The sequence below is a fragment of the Centroberyx affinis genome, unplaced genomic scaffold (assembly GCF_046629955.1).
Source record: "Centroberyx affinis isolate AG114_WGS23_722 - 3 ecotype Tasmania unplaced genomic scaffold, CSIRO-AGI_Caff_v1 ptg000541l_1, whole genome shotgun sequence".
Taxonomy (NCBI): domain Eukaryota; kingdom Metazoa; phylum Chordata; class Actinopteri; order Beryciformes; family Berycidae; genus Centroberyx; species Centroberyx affinis.
In genome coordinates, this window is record NW_027279189.1 from 801 (window position 1) to 28,077 (window position 27,277).

At 41.3% G+C, this 27,277-nt stretch overlaps 1 protein-coding gene across 3 annotated transcripts; it reads right to left on the bottom strand.

The window, feature by feature from the left end:
* Window positions 1-4,571: 4,571 nt before the first annotated feature.
* On the bottom strand, window positions 4,572-23,693 carry nt5c1aa (5'-nucleotidase, cytosolic IAa). 3 transcript variants are annotated; one of them, XM_071517914.1, is made up of 7 exons: window positions 23,538-23,693; window positions 17,774-17,818; window positions 13,544-13,711; window positions 12,714-12,843; window positions 8,650-8,772; window positions 6,064-6,248; window positions 4,572-4,928 (listed from the first exon to the last, which is right to left on the bottom strand). In XM_071517914.1, the coding sequence occupies exons 1-7, from the start codon at window positions 23,691-23,693 to the stop codon at window positions 4,572-4,574; spliced, it is 1,164 nt and encodes a 387-aa protein (XP_071374015.1). The 3 variants fall into 3 exon arrangements, with proteins under 3 accessions (XP_071374015.1, XP_071374014.1, XP_071374016.1); XM_071517913.1 differs by having other exon boundaries at window positions 17,774-17,811; window positions 23,522-23,693; XM_071517915.1 differs by lacking the exon at window positions 17,774-17,818 and having other exon boundaries at window positions 23,538-23,684.
* Window positions 23,694-27,277: the final 3,584 nt, after the last annotated feature.

Below are 27,277 nucleotides of genomic sequence, written 5' to 3' on the forward strand. Positions count from 1 at the left end.
GAGTTGTCAAGGCCGAAGACATCCAGACACACACACACACACACACACTTTTCAAGGCAGCCATCTATTGATTGCACCGAGGATATTGCACATTACAAGTGTCTGATGGAGAGTTCAACAAATTAGCCTTGCAAGCCGAGTGCCGGGATGTTAACTCCATTGACTCGCTCTTCATTTTTTTTTGACAAAGACGTGGACGGAGAGAGGAGAGTTCTGCAAAGTGTTTTGAACTCAGGCACTTTCACGGCGGAAAGTGCCTCATTTTACCGACTTAAAAGACTACAAAGTGCTGGAACGCACGAGGGGAACACACAGCTAAAACATTTAGCGGACTGGGTTCCCACCGCGCCTCTGACCGCCGTCTTCCGCCAAGACCGGAGTGAGTCACCCATCTTCTCCCTCCATGGGTGCCACTCTGCCTCTGCGCCGAGCAGAAGGACAACAACGCGCTTCATATGTGTGTCTCTGGGGCGAGTGCTGCTGCTTTCTTCTCCATCTGTCTCTCTCTCTTTCTTTTTTTTTTAATCATCTCACGCTCTCTCTTTTGCTCTCTTTCTTGCAGCTTGCAGTGTTGTTGTCTAACGCTTACGGAGGCCGACTAAACCCCCCCCCCCCCCCATACCCATACCCCCACCCACCACTCTGTAGGCCACATCTGGCCAGTCCCAGCAGTAAAACAGCTTATACACAAGCTTATGGTCTCTTATGTAATGGTCATCAATTCCAGTCAGTGGAAGGTATCTATAAACAAAGAAACCTCCCAAACCTCCCTCTCAACAAAGTATGACTGCGCTTTATGTTGATTTCTGAGCCACAAATCTTTCTAGCGACGGCATTGGCTTGCTAGAATGTAAACGACAATTTAAAAATGTCATTACAAAGCGCAAATAATATAACTTAGATGGGGTGAGCTTGTGAAATTGTGATGGGCCTAATGTGATTACTACCGCAGAATAAAATATGCGATTCATTTTTCTGCCCCACGATACGTATTGTCACATTTTTGTATCACAATATATTGAATTCCGATATATCATCCCATCCCTACCTTCTACTGTATATCTCAGCTTTGCTCGTTTCTTTTCGTAGCACTTCGCTCTTACACGATACTGTACAGGCTCTAAACTCCTAATCTCCGCACTCAATTTTTGGTTGCTTGTCATTTTTGGTGATCAACAGCAGGAACTGAAGCTTATTCTACTGTACCACTCATTGCAAGTCGCTCTGGATAAGAGTGCCAGCTAGAATGTAAATGTTTCCCTACTGCAAATCAACCTGAGCCACAGTTTCTTTTTCTGTTTACTTTACGCGAACACCTTTCAGCGTCCGTTTACTGACTGGGGAGTCTTTTGGATACGGGAGGCGATGGGATATTGCGGTCATTCCCCTTCCCCAGGCACCTCCTCGGTCTGGCATAGCGGAGCACCCGGCCATTCTCTCTCATTGTTCTCCATTCAAGCTGATGGTTATTGTCTGTTTATGGATGCAGCTGGCAGCCTCGTGTGTGTCGTTATGAACTGCGCGTCTCCGCTTTCCAAACGCTGCGTACGGGCTTTGCAAGAGGTCGCCAGCTGGCCATATCTTATCTATTTGCCCCCGGCCTCCGCGTTGCCAGCAACATCAGCCCGCCGTATCGGAGGTTATAAAATCCAAACGATTGTCAATCCATCAGCGTTTACCAGCAGGGCCGTCCCTGCGGTGCTGTTAACAATATGGCGCCAGGTAGGCCAGAGCGAGATGTTGGCGCTCTCTGGCTTTTATCACCCGAGCTCTGCTAGGAAGATCCAATGAAGCTGGGGAGCATGAGGAATATTAACACATTCATCATAGATATGTGCATAGGGGAGGAGAGGTCAGGGTGCGGGTAATTACTGTGATATGATTCCACTGATTCTGGAGAGTAAAAAAAAATACAAGTAAAAAGGAAGGAAGGAAGGAAATGAAGTGAGGGAAAAGGAAGGGGCATACATACAAAAAAAGGAACAAATGAAGAAAAATGAAGGAAGAAAGGCAGGAAGAAAGGAAGAAAAGATAAAGAAAAATACCTTTGTACCATTGAGGTCTGCTTTGATGTGCTTGGATTCAGTTGCTTAATCAGTTAAATTGTTTGGAAGCATTTTAACAGCCTAAATAAAAAAAGTTAAAAGTTAAAGAGTGAAGACTAGTTGCTGCTCACATGGTTAGATACTCCAATGCTGCCACTCCATGGTGGACTGAAGCAGTGCATATCACTGACTTTCAATGCAGAAGCAATCCAATGTACTGCGAGAACAGTGTTTGGAGTATTTAAGACCATTCAGTCCAATGAAGAAAAATATCTTCTCAGAATAGATGAGAAAGTTATTCAATCTACTGTTATCATTGCTGTGTCAGGCAGCTAGTGTATTTTCCCTCTTTATTCATTTTCATTATGCATTGTTTTGTAAGTCTTGCTGCATAACGATTTTCCCATCAGGGATGACAAAGTAGTTGAAATGTCACTTCATCTGAATCACTGATATAATCTATTCTTGAATGTCACCCTGAAGCCCAAACTACTCCGACTGGCGCCTTGCAGATTTTGCTCATCTGTAGAAACTGTATCCTCTTGCTAATTCAGCGTTCATTTCAGGGCAAACTTCTGCCAAAAAAAACCCCCAAAAAACACGGCAGTTTAATGATGTGTTTGGTCTGGGAAATGAAACTCAAACTCTGAGATTGCTTGTCACCTTTCTGGGCTGTGAGGCCCTGAAAAGGTAATAAGGAGTAATGAAGCGTGGCTAAATATAGGTGGGAGATAGTTGAGGACTTGCCAGTGGTGACAGAATGATGCGAAATGGATTGGCATTTTCAAAAGGCCACTGCAGCCATTTTGTTAACCAAAGACAAATGAGACAGATTGTTTTTATGTCATTAGAAAACATAAAGTCTCAACTGAAATGAATTATTGATCGGCGAACTTCGTTAAACTTCATAACATCGATCAATGCCACCTCGCACTACCTAGACTGTGTCTTTGTACTAGCCTTGATGCACAGCAGAGGGCAGTGATGTAATGTGCAAGTAGTTCAATAATGGGACCCAGAAACACACTACTATCAATGCAATGTTACTGTCATCTTTGTTTTGTCTTATATTCAGCTGTAATGGATGAATCATTGTGTTTAATGCATTGTAAGTTGACAAAATTACAGGTATTAAAACAAGGTTTTAATTCAAATTGCACAACTTCATTCTGAAAATAATTCAACCTGTCTATGTTGTTTGGACATTGAAATCAATATTAGGGTTCATTACTACTATAAATAGTCATTGTTTTTTCTTATATCCTCTCTTTTTAATGAATCAATAACACTACATGGGTGAAAACATTAAATTTGGTTTCAAATTTCCGCAGTACAATTAGGTGAAGGAGATAAAGACAAATCATTTTGAACTTTTCCGGCATATTCTGTACCATTAAAACACCTTGATGAAACAATGCTTGAATAGTGCTACTCATATCTTTACATTACAAAGTTTATATTTATTGAAAACCCAAAAAATTCACAACTGATGTTGTGGAACTGTATTTTTCAGCCGTTGGAACAAAGCAAAATACAGGATTATCCACTTGTTGAATATCAAGATAGCGGCTGGTGTTTGCACATCTATTATTGTGATATTTCAGTTAGTTTTAGGAACCACAACACCATGCACAGGCACTTTCCCTCCCTCCCCTCTGCAAAACCAAGCCATGTGTTTTCAAAAAGAACCTACTGCACTTCAGTGTAATTATTGAAACTAAGGCACCAACTGAAATGTATGGCTTTCCTCATTGCTTTGGACTAATACAACTTGCTACAAAGTGGAGAAAAGAAATTGCTATCTACAGTAATACGAAATACATTTAGTATACTAGCGAAGTGTTTTACATTCTTGTAAAGTCAAACCTTTTAAAATGACCGACACATCAAATGCTCACGTGCTACAGTACATCACGATATAATTCTTTCTCTTCGTAATATCTCTGCATTGTGCTTATGGCTCATATTGATATACAGAGAAGAATGGAAGACGACACTCCTAACCTCATGTGAGTCAGTCATGTGAAGCCATTCAGCCGGTCACCTCAAACACCAATCATTCATGAAGGAGACATCTTCTGTCAATATGAAGACAAACAGTAGTGAGAGAAACAGAGTGAGGTCACCATGGCGATCGAACGCCTCTGAAAATCCCATAGATTTGATAAAACAGTGAGTCCATTCAGAGCCGTATTCTGTAGAGTGAGGAAATGTAAAACTGTGGGACACTTGGCATCCAGGTCATCTCAGGTTCCAGACCTCTACTTGACCTCTATCCAGACCTTTATCTAGTTCCTATCCTGATAGCTTGGACATTGTGATAAAACAAACTGACAAAAAAACATTGCTACATTATGGAAATGATGCATTCCCACATACTTTACAGTACAAGTTCATCTTTCCCCCCACCCCAAACCTGTCATCCCACGACTCTCTCTCCTCTTTAAGATCTGTGTCTTCATCCCATCCCTCCGTCTCTCTCTCTGTTTCCCAGTTCAGGCCGGATGTCTACGCATCCAAAGTCCTTCACTTCCCCACATCGCCGCTCTTTTTGCGGGGGTGTTTCTGTGCGATGCCGTAGGGCACGTGGGCAGCGACGGTGCCCATCTCAGCCGCCCCCTCCACGTGGAACATCTGGTCGTCGAAGTAGATGTGGGGCCTGATCTTCTCCAGCATGGGGCCCTTGGGCGCACCGGCCAGGAACAGGGCCTCGTCGATCTCCAAGCCCCAGGCCCTCAGCGTCTTCAGCGCCCGGATCCCGGAGCTGGCTGCGCTGCGGGCCGTGACCAGGTAGGTGCGGATGGGACAGTCCAGACGGTGGCCCTTGGCGTAGAACTTTTTCTGGAGCTTCCCCAGTGCCTCCAGGAAGCCCTTCAGAGGCCCCTGCAAGAGCGGAGGAGGAGAAACAGGGTTAGATCATTTTGTGTGCTGTCCTGTGCAGTGTCTCGTCCCGTGAAGAGTGCCCTGTAGCACTGTGTAGCTGCTGTGTCCTGTTCCATGTCCTTTGTGCCCTGTGCATTTCTGTGTCCTGTCCTGTGTAGTTTAGTGTCTTGCCCTGTATAACGAAGGTCTTCTACCATTAGGTGGCCACTGTGTCCTGTGTTGTTTAGGTCAGTGGTTCTCAAACTTTTTCACATCAAGGACCCCTAAACTGACACAAATTAGACCACGGACCCCCATTTGATACGATTTTGTCCCAGGGTCCCCCATCTGATAAGATTTTTGCTTTTAGATGTTTTATTACAGAAAGTGTATGAAACCCATGACCAAAATAGTCATACATTCTGTCATTGTGTTACTTACGGATGGAATTATAGTGAAAATAAATTATTCCCCTTTTTGCTGGGGACCCCCTGGAACCCCCTCAAGGACCCCTGGGGGTCCCCGGACCCCACTTTGAGAACCACTGGTTTAGGTGGCTATTAACTTGTCATGGCACATCTTTGTTTGCTTTTAGCACAAGAAAACTTCTATTGGACACTATTATGTACATGTTTGAGGGATGTACATTATGTAAATTTTTTCCAAGGTTGTAAATGTATCCCAGTCTGCAGCCTAGTCAGCCTACTGCTACTTTACAAAATTGCATGCAGTCTGACAGAACAATGCACCAATCCACAGTCTGAATTCCATTGCTTTTTGATCACTATATATCATATCATTAGCAGAATTTATTCTTAGAATAATCAATTGATCCTTTTTTTATTACATTTTAACATATTATTACATTTTCTGGCAGTTATTACATCATCAGTTGCTACATGTATCAAATAAACATTTTTGTTATTGGCAGTTTATTTATTTTTTTTATTATATTTTGTATTTTTTGTTGATATGTTTAGTTTATATTTGCCCTGTTATTATAAATAACAGGGCAGAACAGAAAGTGATCTAACCCTTGCTGAGATCTTTGTTGATTGCCTTGCCTAAAGTAATAAAATAAGAGATGTACATGATGCCAGCACATTTGCTACTGATATAAAGAGAGAATGCACAAACACAGAGCACCAACACTTACATGATCCAGTAGTGTGTCCTCATTTTCCCGCTCATGCTCGAAGAACTTGTCCAGCCCGTGGGCCTTGAAGATGCGCTCTGACTCATCGGAGAAGAGGACGGCGTCTCCGTCGAACGCCACCCTCAGCTGCGACTCGGACACCTCTGTCAGCTTCTCTGGCATGAACATGGTGGCTGCTGCGATGCCTGCACACAGAGAGACAGCGGTATCATAACGACACGGACACAGCGGTGCTCAGAGTGCTCAAAGTCAAACAGACCGTGATGCATGCTACGGAAATGCCTCAGGTTAAAAGCAGATTTTGGACAATTTGGAGGTACTGACACTTTACTTGAGTATTTCCATTTTGTGAGACTTTATACTTTTACTCCATTTACATTTATCTGAATGCTGTAGTTACTTTTCAGAATAAGGTTTTACATGCAAAACATACGATAAGCTCATAAAATATGATGCATAGTTCAGAGTTAATAGAGTTTAAACTACACAACAGTATATGGAGCAGTTACATTAAAATACTTCTTACAGGTTAATGCATCAAAAATGTAACTGTTCAGAATGAGTACTTTTTTGAATGCATGACTTTTATTATTACTGCAGTATTTTAGTGTTAAAGAAGAATAGAAATACATAGAACAAACTAGGAATGTTTTTATTGAAGTCCTTGCAGTTCTAATGCCATGACAATACTTGGAACAGATATTTCCGATAACTACCGACCTACAGTGTGTATTTATAAATGGCTGAGCTGTTAATTGAGGCTTTTCAAGTAAAATGTCAGGGACACTTTCTCCCGCCCAGTGTGTGTGTGTGTGTGTGTGTGTGTGTGTGTGTGTGTGTGTGCACTTGCGTGTGGGGGCTTCCTGTTGCGTCATTGCATAAGTGACATTAAGCTTGTGTGTCACATGAAGAAAGTCCTTGAAGTCACTTGTACGTTCATTCAGCGCTCCAGTTAATTTTACCTCACCACTCCACACACCCACACACACTCCAGCATTGATATCAAATGCTCTTTCATACTTAAAGGGCTATAGTAGAAAAACTCAATTACTGTATATGATGTGTAATTTCTCTTTCTTAGCTGTTTCTGATTGGTTATCATTGCTGGAAAATGAAGCTAGCTGAGTATAAAAGCTCAGAGATTCTAGACATTCCAGACGTTGAATATCTATAAACTACTTTTCACACGATTGTGAGTATCACAATTTATCTTGATAGGAAGTTGAGTATCAACATTGGACTATCTAAATAAAATGTGACCCGGTTTAATCCGTCCTGTTGTGCCTCCTTGTGGAACAAAGTCCTAGTGGCCCTGCAGGATTTTGGGTTTGTTTTGGTTGCAAGCACATCCGTCTATTCTTAGTCTGGTCTACTTTGGTACATTGGCTCTTCCTTTCTGACAGCAATAATCTTGGAGCATGAAATGTAAACTTACAGAAGCGGTTCTCAGCACAAGCCCCGCAAAATTCACTTTTATATTTGTTCTGTCTTCAGCACCGTGCCAGTGGAGCAACACGGCGCCTTATTGTACGTCTTCATAATGTCACATAATGTCATGTGAATTCCTAAATGAGATGTCACTGTGTTGCCCTCTAGTATTCCCTTCAGCATTGATATCCCATGACGCAGAGAATCTCGTCAAGAAAACGTACAGAAAATGATTAATATGCTGATTTATGGTAATTTGACTGCAGCGTTGGGGAAGATGTCAATCATTATGCAAACAGGATAGAAAATGAATGATAGATGATATTCGTACTGGCTGCACCATGGTGCAAGTGTGTGTGTGTGTGTGTGTGTGTGTATATGTGTGCATGCGTGCATGAGTGTGTGTGTGTGTGTGTGTGTGTGTGTGTGTGTGTGTAGTATTTTCAGTAGTAGTTTAACTAGATGTTTCAGTGGCTTGGTGGGACAGGTAGTAGGCTACAACTATCCTCAAATGTGGATTGTGATTTTAGTAGTTTATTACTTTTTTGTCATTTTGAGGCATATTTCAATTACTGCAACTACCAACTATTTTTGGCTATAAAATTAAAGTAAGAGATTCTGCTCTGAAAACTAAGTTGACAGATTCAGTTTACAGATAGTTGGTAAAACCAAAAAGGTTTAAAGTTTAGGAAAAACAAGTTAATTTTTATGTTTACTCCTGTAAATGTCATGGTTATACCAGTCAGATGTTACAATTTTTACTATTTCTTTACTTTAGGTTTACATACAACAGAGAGTTAACAGGCCTTCCACTTTCTGCTGTGAAGAACCAAATTGAGTTGTTTGTTTTGGGTTCAGGTCCAGACTGAGAGAAAATGTAGTGTGAAGAAGGAAAGAAAGAAAGTTAATGTTGCTTGCAATTCTTCCTGTGATAACATCATTGCAGATGTAGATAAGATCATTTTTTACAATGTACTTTTTCTAAATAAGTTTAGTAAACAAAACTATATTTCTCTTGAGGATAGCTCTGCTGCACAGTAGTTCAGCTTCTTCCATTGTGAAGTAACTGGTATCTTGCAAAACTAGACTTTCAAAGTAGCGTCCCCAACACTTTGTGTGTGTGTTCAAATATGTGTTGTATGCACCTTTCATGCTCACCTTCAGCCAGCGCCTCCCGGACCTTCTCAGCATCAGCAGACAGGTAGAGGTTGGTGTGCCAGGCCTTCAGGTAGCCAATAGGACTGCTTCCCCCCGTCATGCAAAACCTCTCGATGAACAGGTCTGGAGACGACAGGAGCAACAAATGCTTTTATTATCTTATTCTGTTCACCTGAAGTGGAAAAAGATTTTTGTCAATGAAGAAATTATGCAATCAATAAAGATGGGAAAACATGTATTGAATAAATAATGATAAATAATGTTGCAGTGTTTCTTTGTTAAGTATTTGTCCATCACAACACCAAAATGCTTTAATTCCCATATACGTGGTTGTATGGCCTTTACTTGGTGCATAGAATATCACTAAGTTTAAACAAATTTCTTTGTTTTTGTCTCCAGACAACATGAAATAAGGCCAACAGCTGACACCAATGAATTCTTGAAAAACTCTTTCCATTTTTCCTGTTTATTCACCTAAGTCCATCTTATAGAGATGCACCTAATTTGTATTTTATTTTTTGTGACATTTCAAAAGTTTCCCTGATCTCTCGAGACGGACACAGATCAGCACTAGCATCACTTTTGGCACTTTCCTTTAAAAATGCCTTTTTTTTTTTAAGATTGAGACTGAGGAGGAAATGGAAGCAAATGGTACATCACTGTGGCGGTGAATCTGTTGTGGATTTCGCAATTAGAAAGCTGGGGAGTCATGGGAGGTGAAGTGGAGGGGAGAGGGGAGAAGGGAGGATAAACTTAGGAGCACTTCAGAGGTGGAGAGGGTCCAAGAGGGGGGACTTAAGGGGCTAAAGAGGTGGAGGAGGGGGGGAGCTGTGTAGGTCAGGAACTAAGACTGGTGGGAAAGTGTCTGTTTGCATTTTGGCTGGGCACGGCTCTCTCTTAATGTGCTGCTCTGGCCTGATCTAAAGGAGCAGTTGAGAGGGACCATGAGGAGAATGAGAGGAGACTGATATTAGGTAATTAGATACACGATTACAGAGCTGAGGATTATATCTTTGCCCTCAGGAAAGATGAGCTGATATTTATGAAGGAGGAGGAGGAGGAGGAGGTGAGGGAACCGTGTTAAAGTGCAAAAGAGTAAAATAACGGTTTTGTGTCAGAAGGGATAGAGTGTGTGGAGATGGCAATGGGAAAGTGATTGAATGAGTTTGAGTGGGGATGAACGTGACAATTGAATGGGAATGGGTGGGTGACAGGAGGACACCTGAGATTGATGGAGAAATGGTGAGTGAAGGAGAAGGTTACCAGAGGTAAGAGATAGATGAGCAGATACAGTGAAGTGAGGGCTACAAGGTTGAGGCATTTGTTTAAAGCTGCTCTAGGCAAGATTTTTATGTAAAAATACATTCGTCTTATCAGCCTAAATCAGGAATTGGCACTGCAACAGAGAAGAATGTCCACCCTAGATTCACTCATTTTTTCTAACTTGTTTGTAATGACTAGAAGAAGAACTGGGTAGTTAGCATGAGCAGTGACAGCCACCATAGCTGAACAGACAAAGAGAAGAGTGCCATCTACAGAAACTCAAACTGCATCAACAGAAAATCCAAGGAATGAAGCAAAAAGAGCCTCTCACACCACCCATAATCAGTCAGAACAGAGCGACCCATGAACCAAGCAGTAATACAGACAGAAACGGAGATAATCAGACAAATATACACACTGACGGCAGGCAGACAGAGACAAAGACAGGAGCTAAAACAGACAGAGGGAAAGAGTTGCTCTCTGAGACCCCTGAGAGAGCTCTTTATCATTCAAAGAACCAGCCATCCTAAACAGTTTTCCTAAATGGTTTATTTTGCTTTATAGTCAGGTTCTGGTGGGTTTGACCCCCGCGCTGCGCTGTACCTCATCATCTCAAACCTCACGATCTGTCCTTCCCTTTAAGACGGGCACTGGAGCGTGGGAATCACTCGGGGGGGGGGGGGGGGGGGGGGGGGGGGGGACGTCCTCATCATTGATGTCTTTGTGTCCTTTTTTTTTCTCCATTGGTGTTTTCTTATCATCTATCAGTGATGTATTTATTTACTTGTGCAGAGGATCTGAAGCATGGTAATAGGAAAGGACACTTGGAACTCAGCAGGACTGAGCAGATACTGCTTTCACATCAAAGGATGACTATAGCTTCAAGGTTCAGTTTAACATTTCTCTCACAGCAGTACCTCTTAAGATGAACACAGTACAGGCTAGGTATGTGTCCATGTAGAGTGATATGTACACTATCTATCTGTCTATTGTAACTGTCCATCCCCTTGCATTGAGTGTGAGGTCCTGTTGTCCCTGGAACCATGTGTGCCAATATGTATCTTACTACATGAGCTGTGCCACCAATATCATCAAGACAGACTCTTGTGCATATTTTGTAAATGGCAGATTAAGTGTTTGGGAATCTGATTTCCATAGTGGCCTATGGCAGAAGCAGTTTCATCTTGAGGCTTCATGTAATGACATGAGCAGTAGAGCACATAACAGACCCTGCCAGTCATTTGAGTCCTTGGGTTTTATGATTTATACATATAAAGCAGATGCATGAAATTGCTTGCAGCACGCTTATCATTTGCAATTCCTCGCTATTTAGGCTCTGACTGCATAGTCATCCAAATGCAAATACTGTGTCTGAACAAGGGTGGAAATTCTATACTTTGTCAGCTGTCTTAAAAATAGCTACAGGTCTAAGCATATGATGAGTGATATATGCATACATAAATGTTTCTCCAAGACAAAGTGACAATGTTGAGACTCATTTGTACCCATATTCAATTTCAAATGTGAAAAGCTAGGGTGCAAGTAAATGTTCCTCTCTCTCAATCATCTTGTATTACTGTGTTGTATACCCAATGCCACCCACGATGACCCAATGCTAGGAATACTGCTGGACAAACTCCTATCTCTTCAACATCAGAGAAGCCGTGTTTTCCTTGGGGTTGTTGGTTTGTTTCTCTAGGACTGGTCGGAGGTCAGACTAGCGTTTCATGTGTTCGGCCCCTCATGCAGAGAGCCACCATGGAAGCATCTGGAACCCCTTGTGCTGCTTTGGCTACTCTGCTCGGACCTGTTTTTCTTCGGACCAACTTCAAGCCTCTGGAATTATTCTTGTGTCCCACAGGAGAAAATCTCTGATGAAGATCTGTTTGAGCACTTGAGAACATCCAAAGAGCTGAGCAGGAAGTGGCTAGCCTGTGATGAAGATGTCCTCACAGGGTCAGTGGAATTTTCCTGGGAAGGATCTTGCAAGTCAGCTGTTCACACACTTTGTTGTTTGTACCTCCGCTGAGCCTACGTCAGTCTCGGAATGCTGACCAACAGGAATTATCTCACTCCATCGACTTGAAGAGCGTTCCATCACACTAAATGATACCCTGAAGATTCACCCTCTTTGCCCTCTTTTCAAGATTCACCCTCTTTGAAATTCAGATGTCAGGTATGGCCACTGGCAGGAAATCTTCTCTACGCACAGAAAGTGACGAATTGAAACTTTAGTGTGAACTACAAAACTTTCTGCTAAACAGCAGTGAGTGATCGCTCCGTCCAGAGAAAGCTGGACTCATCAACTTTGAACTTGCTGCCACAATATTTTTTTTATTTTTTATTTTTTATTTTTTGCCAATCCCACCAGCCACTACAAGAAGAACTTTAGGTCTGAGGAGTACGCAGTTTACCAATGTCACATTATGTGATTTCTGGTTAAAGAAAATTTCAAAAAATCACACCAGTTTTCTCTCGCTGCCACTTGGGGCAGCCAAAGTGCAAAATGGCCTTCTGCAGCTTTAGAACAAATCAAGAATTCTATCAACAGAGTACGATCATTTCAAGTGTCCACAGTGCAAATCAACTTGTTTCAAAAATGTTACTGAATCAAGAGACATTTGATACTAGTGGAGTGATGCCTTATTTCAAGATATTGTCACTTGTTTCAAGAAGATTCTCAAAATGGGTGAAAATACTTCGGAAACACTAGAAATGATCTCACCCCATTGGCAGATCTCTCCTCTTGTTCTAAGAAAAATAAGATTTTAAGACCCAATAACAATGTTTGAGAGACTCACTGTGATGGTTGATGGTGTTGATGAGGCGGATCCCTACGTGGGCATGGTTGTACGTCACCAGAACGATATCAAACAGCTCTTCGCTTTGAGGGTACAGCTCCCGCAGGCGAGTGTTCACCGCCTCTAGAGCCTGTTGGGACACGACAAGGAAGCGTCAACAGTCGGCTCAGATGAAGCTCAGGACATCAGCAAAAAGACGACATGTGACAACATACAGTGTGCATGTCAACTAGGGTTAGACAGATATATTGGTTTGCCGATATATTGGGCCGATATTGACCTTTCGTTAAAAACCAAATCAGATATCAGCCAGTCAGTGATATGATGGATATGATGCAGTTTGTTTGGCTACAGTGACAAATACAGTGACTTTGCTAAAGTGACTAATGACCTCCTTTTACTGACTAATGGCCTCCTTTTAACTGCAGATGCAGGGCATTGCTCTATTTTAGTTCTTTTAGAGTTGAGCGCAGCATTTGACACTGTCGATCATGATATTCTCTTAGGTCGTCTTGAAAACTGGGTTGGTATCTCTGGCTCTCCTCTGCTCTTTAATGGTTTAACTTTAACCCTATTAAATATAGTCATGAATATCGCCCATCAGCAGCTTCAATCCAAAAACATTGGTATCAGCTTTCACAAACCCATTTTAGTTGAATGTTCATTATTTTTTGTGTGTCATTGACATGAATTGCTTGTGTGAACCTGTTAGGAGAGCTAGATTGTTACATTTTGGACATCTGGACTTCTTCTTGTAATGTGGCTGTGTGTCTGTAAGAGTGTGTTTGTGTACAACACAGAATATACAGATATCCGGAGGTGTCTTTGACCTTGACGAAGGGGAAAGCGGGTCCGGGAGCGAAGGGCTCGTTCTCATGTTCCACTTGGTAGCGGAGATACTCCTCCACCCCTTTCTGCTCAAACACCTTCTGCTCACGCTCCGTTCGAAACAGCACCCGGGAAGAGACGGCGATGGTCACCGCATTCTCTGGCTTGGGCTGCAGACAAGCAAGGAGGAAAGAGAGAGAATAATGTGAGGGAGAAGAAAGGAAAAGAAGGAAGATGGGTGGAAGAGTGAGGGTAAACAGTGTTGATCCAATGAGAGGTTGGGTGGAATATACAAAGGAAAGAGACGTGAAAGGTGTTGGACAAATGGGAGACTTCTGTCAACAACCTGTCAAATGGGAACACCAGTTGGAAATGTGTCTAATAAGCAGTGATGCATCAATATGAATGTGGAACTCCAACTGCACTGACCAGGACAAGTGGAATTCATTAATATTGATTCATAAAGCTAGATCACACCATGCTGCTGTGGTTAGGAACTTTTATCCTAAAAATGAACACAGTGCTGAGAACTCATATCTTGGTGTGAGGATTTAGTTGCATTCAATTATTGTTGATTGTACAATTATTGTATTGTACAATACCAATTCTTTAGGCACCTCAGGTCATTTGCTGAATATGGACACAAATACAATCACCTTTTGTATTATGACATTTATTTTGGTATTAACCTATTAAAATTAGCTAGTATTTCATAAAATTGTTTGATTTTGCATATCAGTTATAGCACATTTTCTCAGTGGATAAAGTCAGAAGGCATTTTCCTGTTTCATTCTGATGATTAGCTAAATGATTGGTAAAAAACAGAGTATATATACAAAATATAAATTAAATTAAATTAACCATATAATGAATTAATCAATTTATAGTTGATCAAATATTGTAATATCTAAAAATTGACCAATCCTACCCATGTGTCATACTTAGAGTATTGAACATAAGTAAAAAATAAGTAAAAAACAAACCAAACTGTGACACATCAAATAAGCAAGAGGGAAGAAGCTGCACTGTCAAGGGCAAGCCAAGTCCCTGCCATTAATTCTCTGAATGCTTCCTTTTTACTATGTGTGCACAAGTGCTGCTGAAACATTTTTACTAGGAACTAATGGGGCAAATCATAAAAACTTTTTTGGATGCAGAAAAAAGTTTTTTACAACTTAAGGAAAAAAGAAATAGATCTCATCACAATGCATGCCGGGCTGCATGCAACGACATTTACACATGCCAGCTCCAATCAAAACACGTGGCTTCATGTGAGCGGTCGTCGCCCAGATTTGAATCGTTGTCACGCTTGCTATTTGTTGTTATGGCATAACATGATCACGGCATTACAGCAGATGAATGAGGATCTATCATTAGCAGAGCAGTGTCATGTCTAATCATGGGAAATGCATGGTGATGCAGTGAGAAGACTGTGCCTGCAGGGCCACATGACCACCCATTTTCCAATTTGCAGAAATATAGTGCGCTACAACTGTTTGAGTGCATTTTGTTTGCACCGTCATGAGTATCTACAATCAGACTTTAAAGAAAAAACGAACTTTTACAGTATTTCATTAAGGATTCCGGCTACTTTACCAGAGTTTACATTACTGATCAGCACTCAAATGGGGCCATCCAAGACCTGATAGCTGATAGCTTTTGGGTGAAGCTATGAATTAGCCACCAATTTTGTTGGGCAGAGAAAATGTAGAGAATAATAGACTATGTTCTCTTTTACAAACTATGTAATGATTTATGAAGTATATATGATAATGTTATATATGCAGTAGTGATTCTCCACTCTAAGCTGTGTTTGCAAAGTTTGGTTCTGAAAATCAAATGCTTTCTATCATGGAAAATGAACTGTAACAATGCAACTATACTATTTCAATACCTGCAATTGAAAGTGGATATTATGTAAGTCGCTGCCCCTCTGGTCCCCAGTGTGTATGTCAATGTGTGTGTTTCTATGTGTGTGTGTGTGTGTGTGTGTGTATGCCTATCTGGCTGGTGACGTGTGAAATGGACAGGGACATACGATCTCAGAGCTGAAAAGGGTGATGATTTTGGGGGTGGGAGGGCCTAAGGGTGAGACATGTGAGTGACTTTGAATGTGTGCTGGTGAGCTTTAATGCTTAACCTCAGCAGTGTCCCCCTGTGTATTCAAATGAAGGCTTCAAAATGGCACCGTGGCGTCGAATGTGTACTCATGTTACCTAACTTGTGCGTTTATGCGCGGTGCTGGAGGGTTAGGGGTGGGGGTGGGGGGGACGGGACAGGGTGGCATTCCAACCGGGGCAGCCAGCGTTAGGGCAGCTGAACCCAGACGATGCCTGGTGAGAAGGAGGCGGGGGGGGGGTGTCTAATTTAGGGGGGGGGGGGGGGGGGGGGGGGGGGGGGGGGGTCTAATTTAGGGGGGGGGGGGGGGGGGGGGGGGTCTAATTTAGGGGGAAAGGGGGGCAGGGAAACTGTCTGTGTGTGTGTGTGTGTGTGTGTGTGTGTTTACAAGTGTGCATAATGTGTATGCACCTGTGTGTATGTGTTTTTATGCTCAGTTGAAATGATAATAATTCTAATATAATATATAATTATAATAAAATAGAGATCATTATTTATTATTGTTGTTGTTATTACTATTTTTTTTGATTTATACAGAATTTATTACGTTACAAACTACTTTACAAGACAAATCAAAATGTGAGGAATAAATAAAGAAAATGTGACCAAAAAGTAAAGAAAAAAAGAACAAGATGCAGAGGGGCAGAAGCACAGAGTAACTGTGTGTGACTGGGAGTCAATATGTGTCCTCATCCATCCTGTCTGCCTGCTGTGGGCTCAGACACATGCGTGTGTGTTTACAGGCCCTGCTGGCTGTGGAAGTGCTGCATCCCGGTAAGTAGGCCACAGGCTGTCTTCAGCTCTGTGCCATTGTCTGTGTGTTTGGCCCTGTTCCCTCACAACGCCTCCCTGCCCGCTGACATCTCACCTACTTACCTATAAACACACACAGACGGGCGGTGCGTCGTCACATGTTAGCAGCACTAATCCTGTCCCGCATCTAAGTCGGATGAAATCGCTTCTTTGACAAAATGATTCATAGTTTAAAAATCTCCCCGGTCCTCAAAACGTTCCCTATTAACTTGGTGAGACAGGGTGACAAATGGGAATAACAATGTAAATATTTAACGTGTTTTGTTATTGTTGTAGTTCTACATTGAATATAATTCATTTTTCATTTTGCATTACTTCCCTCTGTCCTGCCAAAAAAGCTCTCATTGAATTGGATTAAAATAAATATGTTCACACAATGAGACACTTGTGGACATAAAAAGCATGCAGATTCTTTTTTCTGAGTGATATTACATGTACCTCATGCATTATAGTATATACAGTATATATGTGCTGTTATGCTCTGATAGAAGCTTACTATTACTATTTGTATTCCTGCTGCATGTGATTGAAATATAGTGTCTGATACAACTGGATACAGTGCAGCTTGTCTTCTGAAGTGTAGATTTGTCAGGTCAGACTCCAAAAGTACAAGCAATCTGGCTTTGGAGAAAATATACGAAGCAAAATGTTTCACAAATGCATAACACACTTTACGTACCAGCGGGATTTTCCCAGTGTGTACAAACACAGGCATGTATAGAGGTGGTGTTTGTACCACACACTGATAAGACTAGTTGTGTTTTGTCACCAGAGAGAGACAGAGAATCTCCCCAGGAGGTGAAAAGAAAATGGGAATTTACACACTGGAAGTCCAAGACACACAAAACAGTCCAAGAAGGCTGAAGATAAAAATGGATGGAGAAAATACTTATTTGCAAAAAAGCGGCAAAATGAGTAGCTTTGCCTTCTTTTGCTCATTCCATGGCAATGACAATCTAATGGGACGATAAGAAGAAAATATTGCCGCTGTTGGATGAAAACCTCATATCTCCGATCACCTCATATCTCTGAAAAACATGCAGTTTTGAGTTCAATTTCAGAAATTCAGTAAAATATGGATGTAGAAGGTTTACATTTGTCTGTGACCATATCACATGACACCACACGGCACGATGCGTCAAGTCAAGGGCTTGGTTAGTACAGCGGGTGTGTCCAGGATCATGCAGTACACATCAGACAGCCATCACAGAGGTTAACAGAAGGTGAAAGGGCAGCGGTGATGATCGTAGCCATGGAAACAACCTTTGACTCCCCGCACGGGAATGATGGGACATACTTACGAAGAACACGCCTCCCTCCACCTTCCGGGCTCGTCTCCCTGTCACCTTAGCAAAATGACAGTTCAAACTCGTTTTTATTCATCTGGTATTCAGAGAGCATTCATTTACAATTGAGCGTCATTTACACTCCATCCAGTCCGTAAGTCTTTAAATCTTATTTTTTCTCATAAAATTTTAACACTGAATTCGAGACTAAATGTATGGAAGGCCATTTGCGCCACCTGCTAAAAAAACATCTGGCACATAATAAATCAAATCTCTATATTATGACTTAGTATCTCGTAATTATGAGAAACTTTCTATCTTGTAATTACGAGATAGTCGGGGAGTGGCATCTCATATATTATCTCATGATTATGACTTACCATCTCACAATTATTAGACACTAAATGAGAATGTTTCTCAAAATTATCATCTTTTTATCATATGAGATACTAAGTCATAATATTGAGAAAAAAAAAAAAGATTTTCTTTTAACAGGTGGCGCAAACGGCCTTCCATATTGATGACGACTTATTTTTTTGCAGTGCCTGACACACAATTCAAGTATTTTTAAGTTTCCACATCCTGTATCATCTACAGTATGAAGACAGATGGTTGTATATAGCACATGCCCGGTATAAAGGTTAACTCAAAATACTTCTATCATACTGTATAAGGCAGAGTAGCTTACAGTGGGACACAGAGTGTGCTATGCTGCTTGGAGCCGGCCTCGCAGATGTACCAGACCTTTGCTGCAGCTTATCCATTAGAGTCAGTTTACTCTATGAATAACGTGTCACACTGTCTCCAGTAATCCCGGTGCTAGTGGGCAGTTATTTGCAGTGACTTGATACAGGTAGTGTTAACGGCCTGCCCTCTCTCAGTGTGCCTCCCACCCGCTGTCACACCTATGGGACCTCATCGTTCCCCGGGCTTCCCCTGCCCAGCAACCTACAGTAACTGTTGTCACCTCCTACTTATTGATTTGTATAATGTATAAAGGGAAAGTGAATACAACTACAGCCATTACTGATCTTGATTTGTTGTCCTTACTGCGCTGCACTGTGGGTGAGGTACAGCCAACATGCTGAGAATGCAAAATAAACATATGCATTTCTTTATTTAAAGGTGCTGTGTGTAGCATTATTAAACATCAATATATCATTGTCAAATTCATTGTGATATCTTGGTATAATGACTGTAAACAAATGAGACGATTGGTAGGGTTTATGCCATCATATTTCTCAAATAAAAAACGCATTTCCCATAAACCCCTTTGCTTCCTGTCTCAAAGAGGATGTCTCTTCTTGTACCCTCTGCCCCGTCACTCCGCTTTTAGAGGATAAACATGTTGGAAGTGATTTTTCACTCCTTCCACCATCCGCCATTGCGAGAAACTCTGAAAGTTTTAGCTAGGTTTGCTCTGGAAGAACAGAACCTCTTCCTGTTTTGTGCCGTAAAGCAATCCAGCAGATTTCCCGCCAAATCCGACCTGGTGGCTCACAATGTAAAATCCAGTGTAGAGGCCAGTAGAGGCTGCCAGTCTTTTAGTTGATGGTTTTGTTTGTTTACGGTAATTATGCTAATGTATCAAAATTAATGTGCTAATGATTTACTGATGTTGAATGTCCACCATACACAAATATGATGAACCTGTGTGATTATTTTCCTCTCCTTTCTTCCCTATTCGGTAGAGAATATACAGTGCAATAATGCTGCTGGATCTCTCCCAGTTGGACAGCACTGGTTCCTGCGGAGCCACAAGTTCATCTGTTATTTACATTTCTGAGGGTGTGAAATAATCCCTTCCATCCGTCCCCGAATGAAAGGAAGAGAAGTGGAAGGGATTTCCAAACAACGGAAAGGGAGAGGACAGAGGGAAAGTGGTGGGGAGAGGAGAGGGGTGAGAGAAGAGAGTGACAAGTGGGGGGAAGGGGTGATATTTATAGATATGTAAAAGGCCAGCGGTGATGCAGTCTGTTCAGGCCTTGGCAGATATGGTGATACACGAGCATGGGCTTGACCAACGACACTCCTGATTACAGTTAGACCTATATATTTGTTTTGCCTATGGTTTGCCTATATCAGGCCAATATTGGCCTTTTATTAAGAATTTGATATTAGCCAGAGAGTGTCTTCAACTTCTGATATGATGCAGTTTGTTTGATTATATATTCATTGCATGATTGATCAATACTACACTGGTTGTCTATGGGAAGACCCTAACCAAAACTGATTCTAATGTAACATTTTGATCCGTTTCCACATGAGTATTTTTTATTATCATTATTGTTATAATTGTCCTGGGTCTCTATGGAGAGTTTTAATGTGTCATGACAAATAAATTCTATGTGAAACACTATTATATTTTTGTTTATTTTTGTTTTGTTTGTTTGTTTGTTTGTTTGGCATAAAAATGGTCAGATTTAAAGATATTGAATACTCAAAAACAAAATATTGACTATTGGCTGCTTCAGTCCAAAAATATAGGCATCAGCCTTCAAAAACTCATATTGGTCAAATAGGTCATACAATCATTTTTCACTGAAAATAATGAAAGAAAAAAAGCTAAATAACAATAAACATAATCTACTGTGGCATGACAGTTGTTATACCTCTAGATAGAGATAAAGGATATTAAAGTTATGGTCAAAAAATGAAGACAACAGTCAACATTCCAGGCTGTGTAATGGGGGTAGTGTGCCTATTCTGCCATTGTTTTGCTCCACATTTTCTGGGCCTCTTACATAATTGTGGTTTTGGAAAGTGAAGTCTCATCCCCCATGCAGTGTTGGCTGGTAACACGTTGCACAGTTACGCATTCTAGTAATCTTATGTTAATTGTCCCATTCCAGTAATAATATTTCAGTTACCAATCAAAAAATAATAACCTCTCTTTTGTTAGCACCCCCTCTTAATATCAGATTTAATTTGAATTATCCCAAAGCCATATAGCACCCCCATTCTCTAATTCACTTTCCATAACTGGTTGTCAACCTTTTATCCAGTTTAGATGAGAAATTGCATAAAAGTTGACTTTCATTGACCATTTACAGGAGAGGTAATCAGATTTTTAAAGGTAAGAGAGGAAGCAATCGGCAATTTGGGGGTGTAACAAAAAAATAACGTAACAAGTAATGTAACACATTACTGCTCCCAGGGAGTAATAAGCATAGTGATGACATTACTTTTGAAATAAGTAACAAGTAATAAGTAATGTTTTCTTTTATGAGTAATGAGCCCTGCACTAGTCCCATTGGTGATCAAATGACGTAAAAAAAAAAAGAAGAAGAAGAAGCCATTGTTACCATTCTGTTCGATCTCTTTGGTAACCAGCTGTGCATAAAGCTTATGGATATTGTCATCTTTAAAATGATCTATACTGTATATCATCAGGAAAGATGCATCATGGGATGAATTTGTCTACTGTAATGGAGATATTACATTACCATATCACTTAACATTCATCTGAATAAAAGCCCTTTAATCTATTCCTATATGATCCATTATTTAGAATGAATAACTCCATGTACACTAATACTATTATTATTTTCTTTCAAATCTGAATATAGTACCTGTACATGTGGACACACAGGCACGCAAACACACTCACATACTGTATACTGCACACACACACACACACACAAACACATACACACAAACACTCAAGCACACAGAGATGCAGATTAAAGTAGACTGAAGTATTTGTGTTCTGTCCATCTGGCAAGTGTCACATATCATAATGCAGTAGTATTTTGATTACTGGTTAAGCGCTGTCCCTGCTACATAGTATATGCTGGTGGATGCTAACAGCCTGAAAATACACCACAGTGCCATGCTAATCCTCAAGCAGGAGAGATTACTCAGCTTCTAGCTACTTTTAGCTCTCATACCTTGCCTTCACCTCACTCTCCTCGCCATTTAATACTGCGCTCATTCTCTTTTTTGTCCTCATTCTCTATCTCTCTCCATCTCCTTTTTTGGTTCTTGTTCTTTCTCGCTGAAATGCTTTTTCTCTTTCTTTTTCTACCACAGTTTTTCCACTGTAATAATTCTCGTCCACAGTCAATCAGTCCAGTCCTACACCCCCCTCCTTTGATTCCCGGGAAATCCTGCAGTGTCCTGTAAAGTATGTCGGTGTCCTTTAATGCTATAAACAGCGCTAAACCCTGCCAGTGTGAGTCTAGTACTCTCTTGACAGTCAGCTCAAATTCATGTCAACCTTTTTGATTTATTTCTCTGAAATTTGTCAGAGGCTGAGCTGCTCTGGAGGCAGAACGAATCTCATTGGTTGAGTTAAACCTTAATGAAAAGAAAAAAAAATTAGCTAAGCAGCGTTAAGGTGTGGTCAGACCAAAGCGTGTGAAAATTTGCTTCACCTCTTATTCACTTCCTTTGAAAACCACATGAATGCATAATGATTTGATAGATAATGTTAGATTACCCTAGCAATACTAGCTAACTTTACGCTAGTTAATAGCTAACTAGCTATATGTCTCCAATGCTGGGCTGAGGCTAGCACCCTCCTGAAATTTTGAAATACCCATCCTATCACATATGACATCATATCCTTTTTTGTCGTGAAGAATGATGATAATTCATTGGGCGAATAGGTGTAACCAAGTTTTTAGACTGAAGCCCAATGAAAAAGGCAAGAGTAAGAGAGGAGGAAGCTAATACTGTATTATGAAGCCTAGCACTCTGCTACTAACTAAGAAAAAGCAATCTAGCCACACTAGGTTAGCTAGTTAGCCTAGCTGACCGTCTAAGTTCAAACTAGCCATACTAGCCTATAGCTAGCTAGGTAAGCTAGTTAACCTGCTGACCTTCCAAGAACATGAATGTCATGGTCATGAATGAATAAAAAAAGATGTCATTGCCATTTACATTTTTTATATGTACTTTGACCAGAGTTACTTCTTTGCCATTCAAGCAGTTAGCTAAGTTAACTCACTCTCTGAAAAACTGTGGTTCTTTGGCTCCGCCCATTGAGGTTTAACCACCAATCAGATTTCTGCCTCCAGAGCAGCTCTGCCTCTGAGAAATGTTTGTTTAAAGAAAAAGCCTGATTACCAATAAGAGTCACCTGCGAGTGACGATTCAGCTTGTTTGCCTAAAGAGCACTGAAGAAGGGCGTCTTGCCCAAAACGTCTGTGTGGCAATAAATATAAATTAATTGGAATGCTGTCCTGGAGTATTTCGTTACACATTTACAAATTTCCAATCTGCAGCTTTTTCAGTGTTGGTCCCCTTAAATACATAGTGTGTGTAAACTTCTACACATCATTTATCTCTCTCACACACATTGATTCAATATGGACGTTTATATGTCTTGTCTTATGCATTTGCTATTAAAAGATTATGTGTAGTTTGGATGAAGGGTGTAATAGGAGCGTTGGCAGCAAATCCTATACCCTCATAAACACTCACACACACACACACACATACACAAACACCGTCAGCTGACCTTCCTTAGCCCTGGCTCCCATTCTGAGCTACACTTTAAGCTGCACGTGGGCGATGTAAACATCTCATTCAAAACAATAATGTGGTGAGAGCAGCAACAGGGCTGGACAGAGTGGAAGAGAAGAGGACAAAACGGAGGGATTTTGGGGGAAATTAAAACACTGAGACAGACTGAGACTTGTCAAATATATTGCATATTGGCCAGGCAGTGCTGTCCATCTTTGATATGACAGTCTACTCAAACCCTAATACACACAGATAGATAGACAGAAAGTTATACTGACACACAGAGTCATGGACAGTCAGTCAGACTTACTGGTTTAGGCTTGGTGGTGAGGCCCAGGTGGTCCTGGTCGAACTCCTCCTTCTCTTCCCATGGTCCTCTGCTGTCTCCGTTGGACGACGGGGCAACTTTGAGCTCGTTGACCTGTCCGCTCATCACCTGCACCGGCTCCAGACTCATCTTCACCATAGAGAACCCCCCCCTCCCTGCGCGCCCTCCCTCCCAAAGGTGCCCTCTGTTTACTACACTGTCCTACTCTACTTATGGTAAAGGCACCAGCGCTCTACTCAGGACGAAACTTTTCGGTGTGAGCAAATGATGGAAATGTCCATAGCCTTCATCAAGATACTGTCCGGTAAGGCAAAGAGCAAAAGTGTTCACTCTTCTGTCTCCTGTCCACTTGTCTGTCTCCTTTTTCCTCAAGAGGATTGTTGCTTACTGCATCCGGGCAGCGTTCCAAAACAAGCTTGCACTCATTTACACTTTCTCTCAACCATTCTAGTCTCTTTCCGCTATGCATGCATACCCACACACACAGATCCACATACACTGTCACACACACACACACACACAGACGCAGTCCTTTGTGAGTGTGTTGCAGGCTGCAATCCACCAACTGTCCTCTCTCTCTCTCTCTCTCTCTCCCCTCCTTCTCCCTCCCATTGATCCACTCTCCGAGCTCCCCGGCTTCATCCCCCTCTCTCCTCCCACTGGCCAATCACAGCCTCGCTTCCTTATTCAGAGGGCCCCGCCTCCTTCCTCTCCCCATTGACCATTATGACGGTGCAGTTCCCCCAAGAGGCTCATGGGACATTCAGCCACACAGCAGAAAATATCCATCCTTAGCAAGCCATTCAATCTAGTATTGAGTCTTAAAATCTTTTCTTTCCTTTCTTAAATCACTTAGTCCATGTTTAACAATGAGAAGGGAAATTAATTCCATTATATTTACCAGTGAAGCTCTACTTTTGAAGCTTGTACCTCACATCTCTACTTGCTTTCAAATCCATTACTGTAATTATGATAGCAGATCACAGGACTGCTCAGTTTTAAATATGCAAATTTCTGGTTCCAGGCTCCTTCTAAGTCTAAACACACTGGAAAGAAATTAAATTAGAATTGAAGAATTGACACTAGTTTCTATTTTAAAATCCCTGAAACTGTGAAAAAGTGAAACTGCATTGGAAACAAGTGGAATTATCTGACCCCACATTTGCAGAATTTGTCTTTTTTATGTTAAAACTTCATATGAGACAAAATGACTTGTTAAAATGAACATTTTTTGCAGTGCAGCTCCCTTTCCTCTTCTCATTGTAATCACTCCATTTCATCATAAAGTTGTTAGTAATCTGTAATGGACAGAGAATCCTGGAAAGGGAAAAGGAGCAGGCATGGGAAAGTATAACGAGTGTGAGTTGGAAAAGATAGCAGGGTTATAATTCTGGGAGAGAATAGGAGGGAGGGGGTGATTAGGAAATGGGGAGTTAAATTAGCCTAAAGGTAGGAGATAATGGATGTAACCTTCATTTAAAACCGAGGTTGTATGCCAAGTGGAATAGAGGGCCATTAGTGTCTTTACTCATCCATGTTAAATGCAGCAGTGTGCCAGCTCTCTGTTTTGCACTGCACTCATGTTTTATACAAAGGTGACTCAGGTGACTTTCCAGAATGACTTTTTTGTCTTTTGATCACTGTGATCTCCGCTCTTATTTTGTCACAGGGCATATGGTTTGTCCAAACTGCTGCAGCCAGACTCCTGACAGAAACTACAAACAGATGTTACCCCCACTTTAGCTTCACTTCATTGGCTACCAGTGTGATTCGGGGTTGATTTTAAAATTGTATTGATTACCTTTATGGCACATTTTGGAATTAGCGCCTATAGGTTTATGTCTGATGCCACAGTTGAGGCTGAAAACTAAGGCTGGAGCTTTCTACGCTCTGGAACCAGCAGCCAAGTCAGCAGCATGTTTTAAAACACTGTTTTTATTGTTTTAATTATTCTGTGCATTTGCCCTTATGCATTTTATTATTTTTCTAATTTATGTATTGTTCACATTTTTATTTATGCTTGAAAAGCATTTTGTAACTCTGTTATTATAAGCTCTCCATAAATATGTTATATTAGTAGTAGTAGCAGCAGTAGTAGTAGTAGTAGTAGCAGTAGCAGTATTAGCAGTATTAGTAGTAGTATCAGTAGTATCAGTATTACTAGTAGTAGTCGTAGTAGTAGTAGTAGTATTAGCAGTATTAGTAGTATTATCAGTAGTATCAGTATTAGTAGTAGTAGTAGTAGTAGCAGCAGTATTATCAGTATTATTAGTAGTATCAGTAGTATCAGTATTAGTAGTAGTAGTAGTAGTACACTGCTATATGCTGTTAATTCTGTGTTCTCCTCATTCATTCTCCTCACTCCTCACCATTCATTCCTCAGTCTCTCTGCATCAGTGTGTTGACCTGTCTCTCTGCTGGTCCACAGGGTTTGCGTGTGTGAGACTTGGACATTCACAGCATGAACGGTGGAAGGTTGCTTAGCAGCCTCCTCTGTCTGCCTGATCACTGGCCAGAGCGACGGTGACTCAGGATGGATAAAAGCAAAGATTTGTTTTGTAGCTGAGCCCCAGTGTCTTTGTCCAGTGTCACTACAGGCAGACTCTGAAAAGGCCTCTGTAATGGGCCTCATGTCACCTCTTCCAACTGATTGATGTCTCCTTTCTACACTCTGTACTTCCTCTCAAATAAAAAAAATTCTAAAGTTCACCCATAGGTCCCCTAGCCTTTTCTCCACACATTGGAACTGAGCCAGTGTTGCAGTTGGACTGAACTTACAGCCCCATCCTGTGGCCACTCTGCAAACTGCAGCTCTGCAAAATGACCTCTATTACTGCAGCGCAATTAACTGCTATATAGAAGCCTCTCTCTCTCTTTCTCTCTGCCTATGTCCCTCTCTCTCTGTCTCTCTGTGCATATGTGTTGTTTGGTTTTCTGCTGAGCTGAAGCCTGATACAGCGGGGCTCAGAATAGACTGATATTGATCTGTGTTGGACCGCTAGAGAAAGAGCAATGGAAGAGTGGTGGGATGAGTAGTTGGGTAATTGGCAGCAATAATGGATTAAAAAAAAGGGTGTCGCTAACACATGCCCTCTTTCTCACCTTCTCAGTCTTGCATTTACTGTATGTAAGTACTCACTGTCTTTTATTTCCATGCTCTACAACAGTTTAATTAGTTTTTGTGAAAATGAACTTTGTGCCACATACTGATGACAGAGGTTCTTATTCTCAGTGTTTCTGGCTTTGGGAGAGATTTGTTTATGTCCACAAATACTGAGTGGGCCACCCAAGGGTGCAAAGATTAACTGAAATGAGTGCTTAAATGAAGTGGGATTCCCCCTTTAACACTGCATTAAGAAACAGGAAACAATCAGTTTGATATAGTTTTCAGTACAAAATGTGTCTATTAGTATGTCTGTCTTGTGGGAGGCAAATGCCTAAAACTAAATGTCCATATTGATTCATAATGGCAAAGCTCAATCCTCATGATTCATTTCATTCTGTTCAATTATTTCTCAATTGCTGTCCAGCTGAGTAAATGAGAGTCTGCTGATACCAGAGGCAAAATTCATTTCCTCAGTCATTACATTTCTGTGTGAATTATGATTGTGTGTGTGTGTGTGTGTGTGATTTGTATGCATATGTGTAGCTACTAGGTGTGTGTGTGTGTGTGTGTGTGTGTGTGTGTGTGCGCGTGCATGCGTGCGCACGTCCGCCTGCCT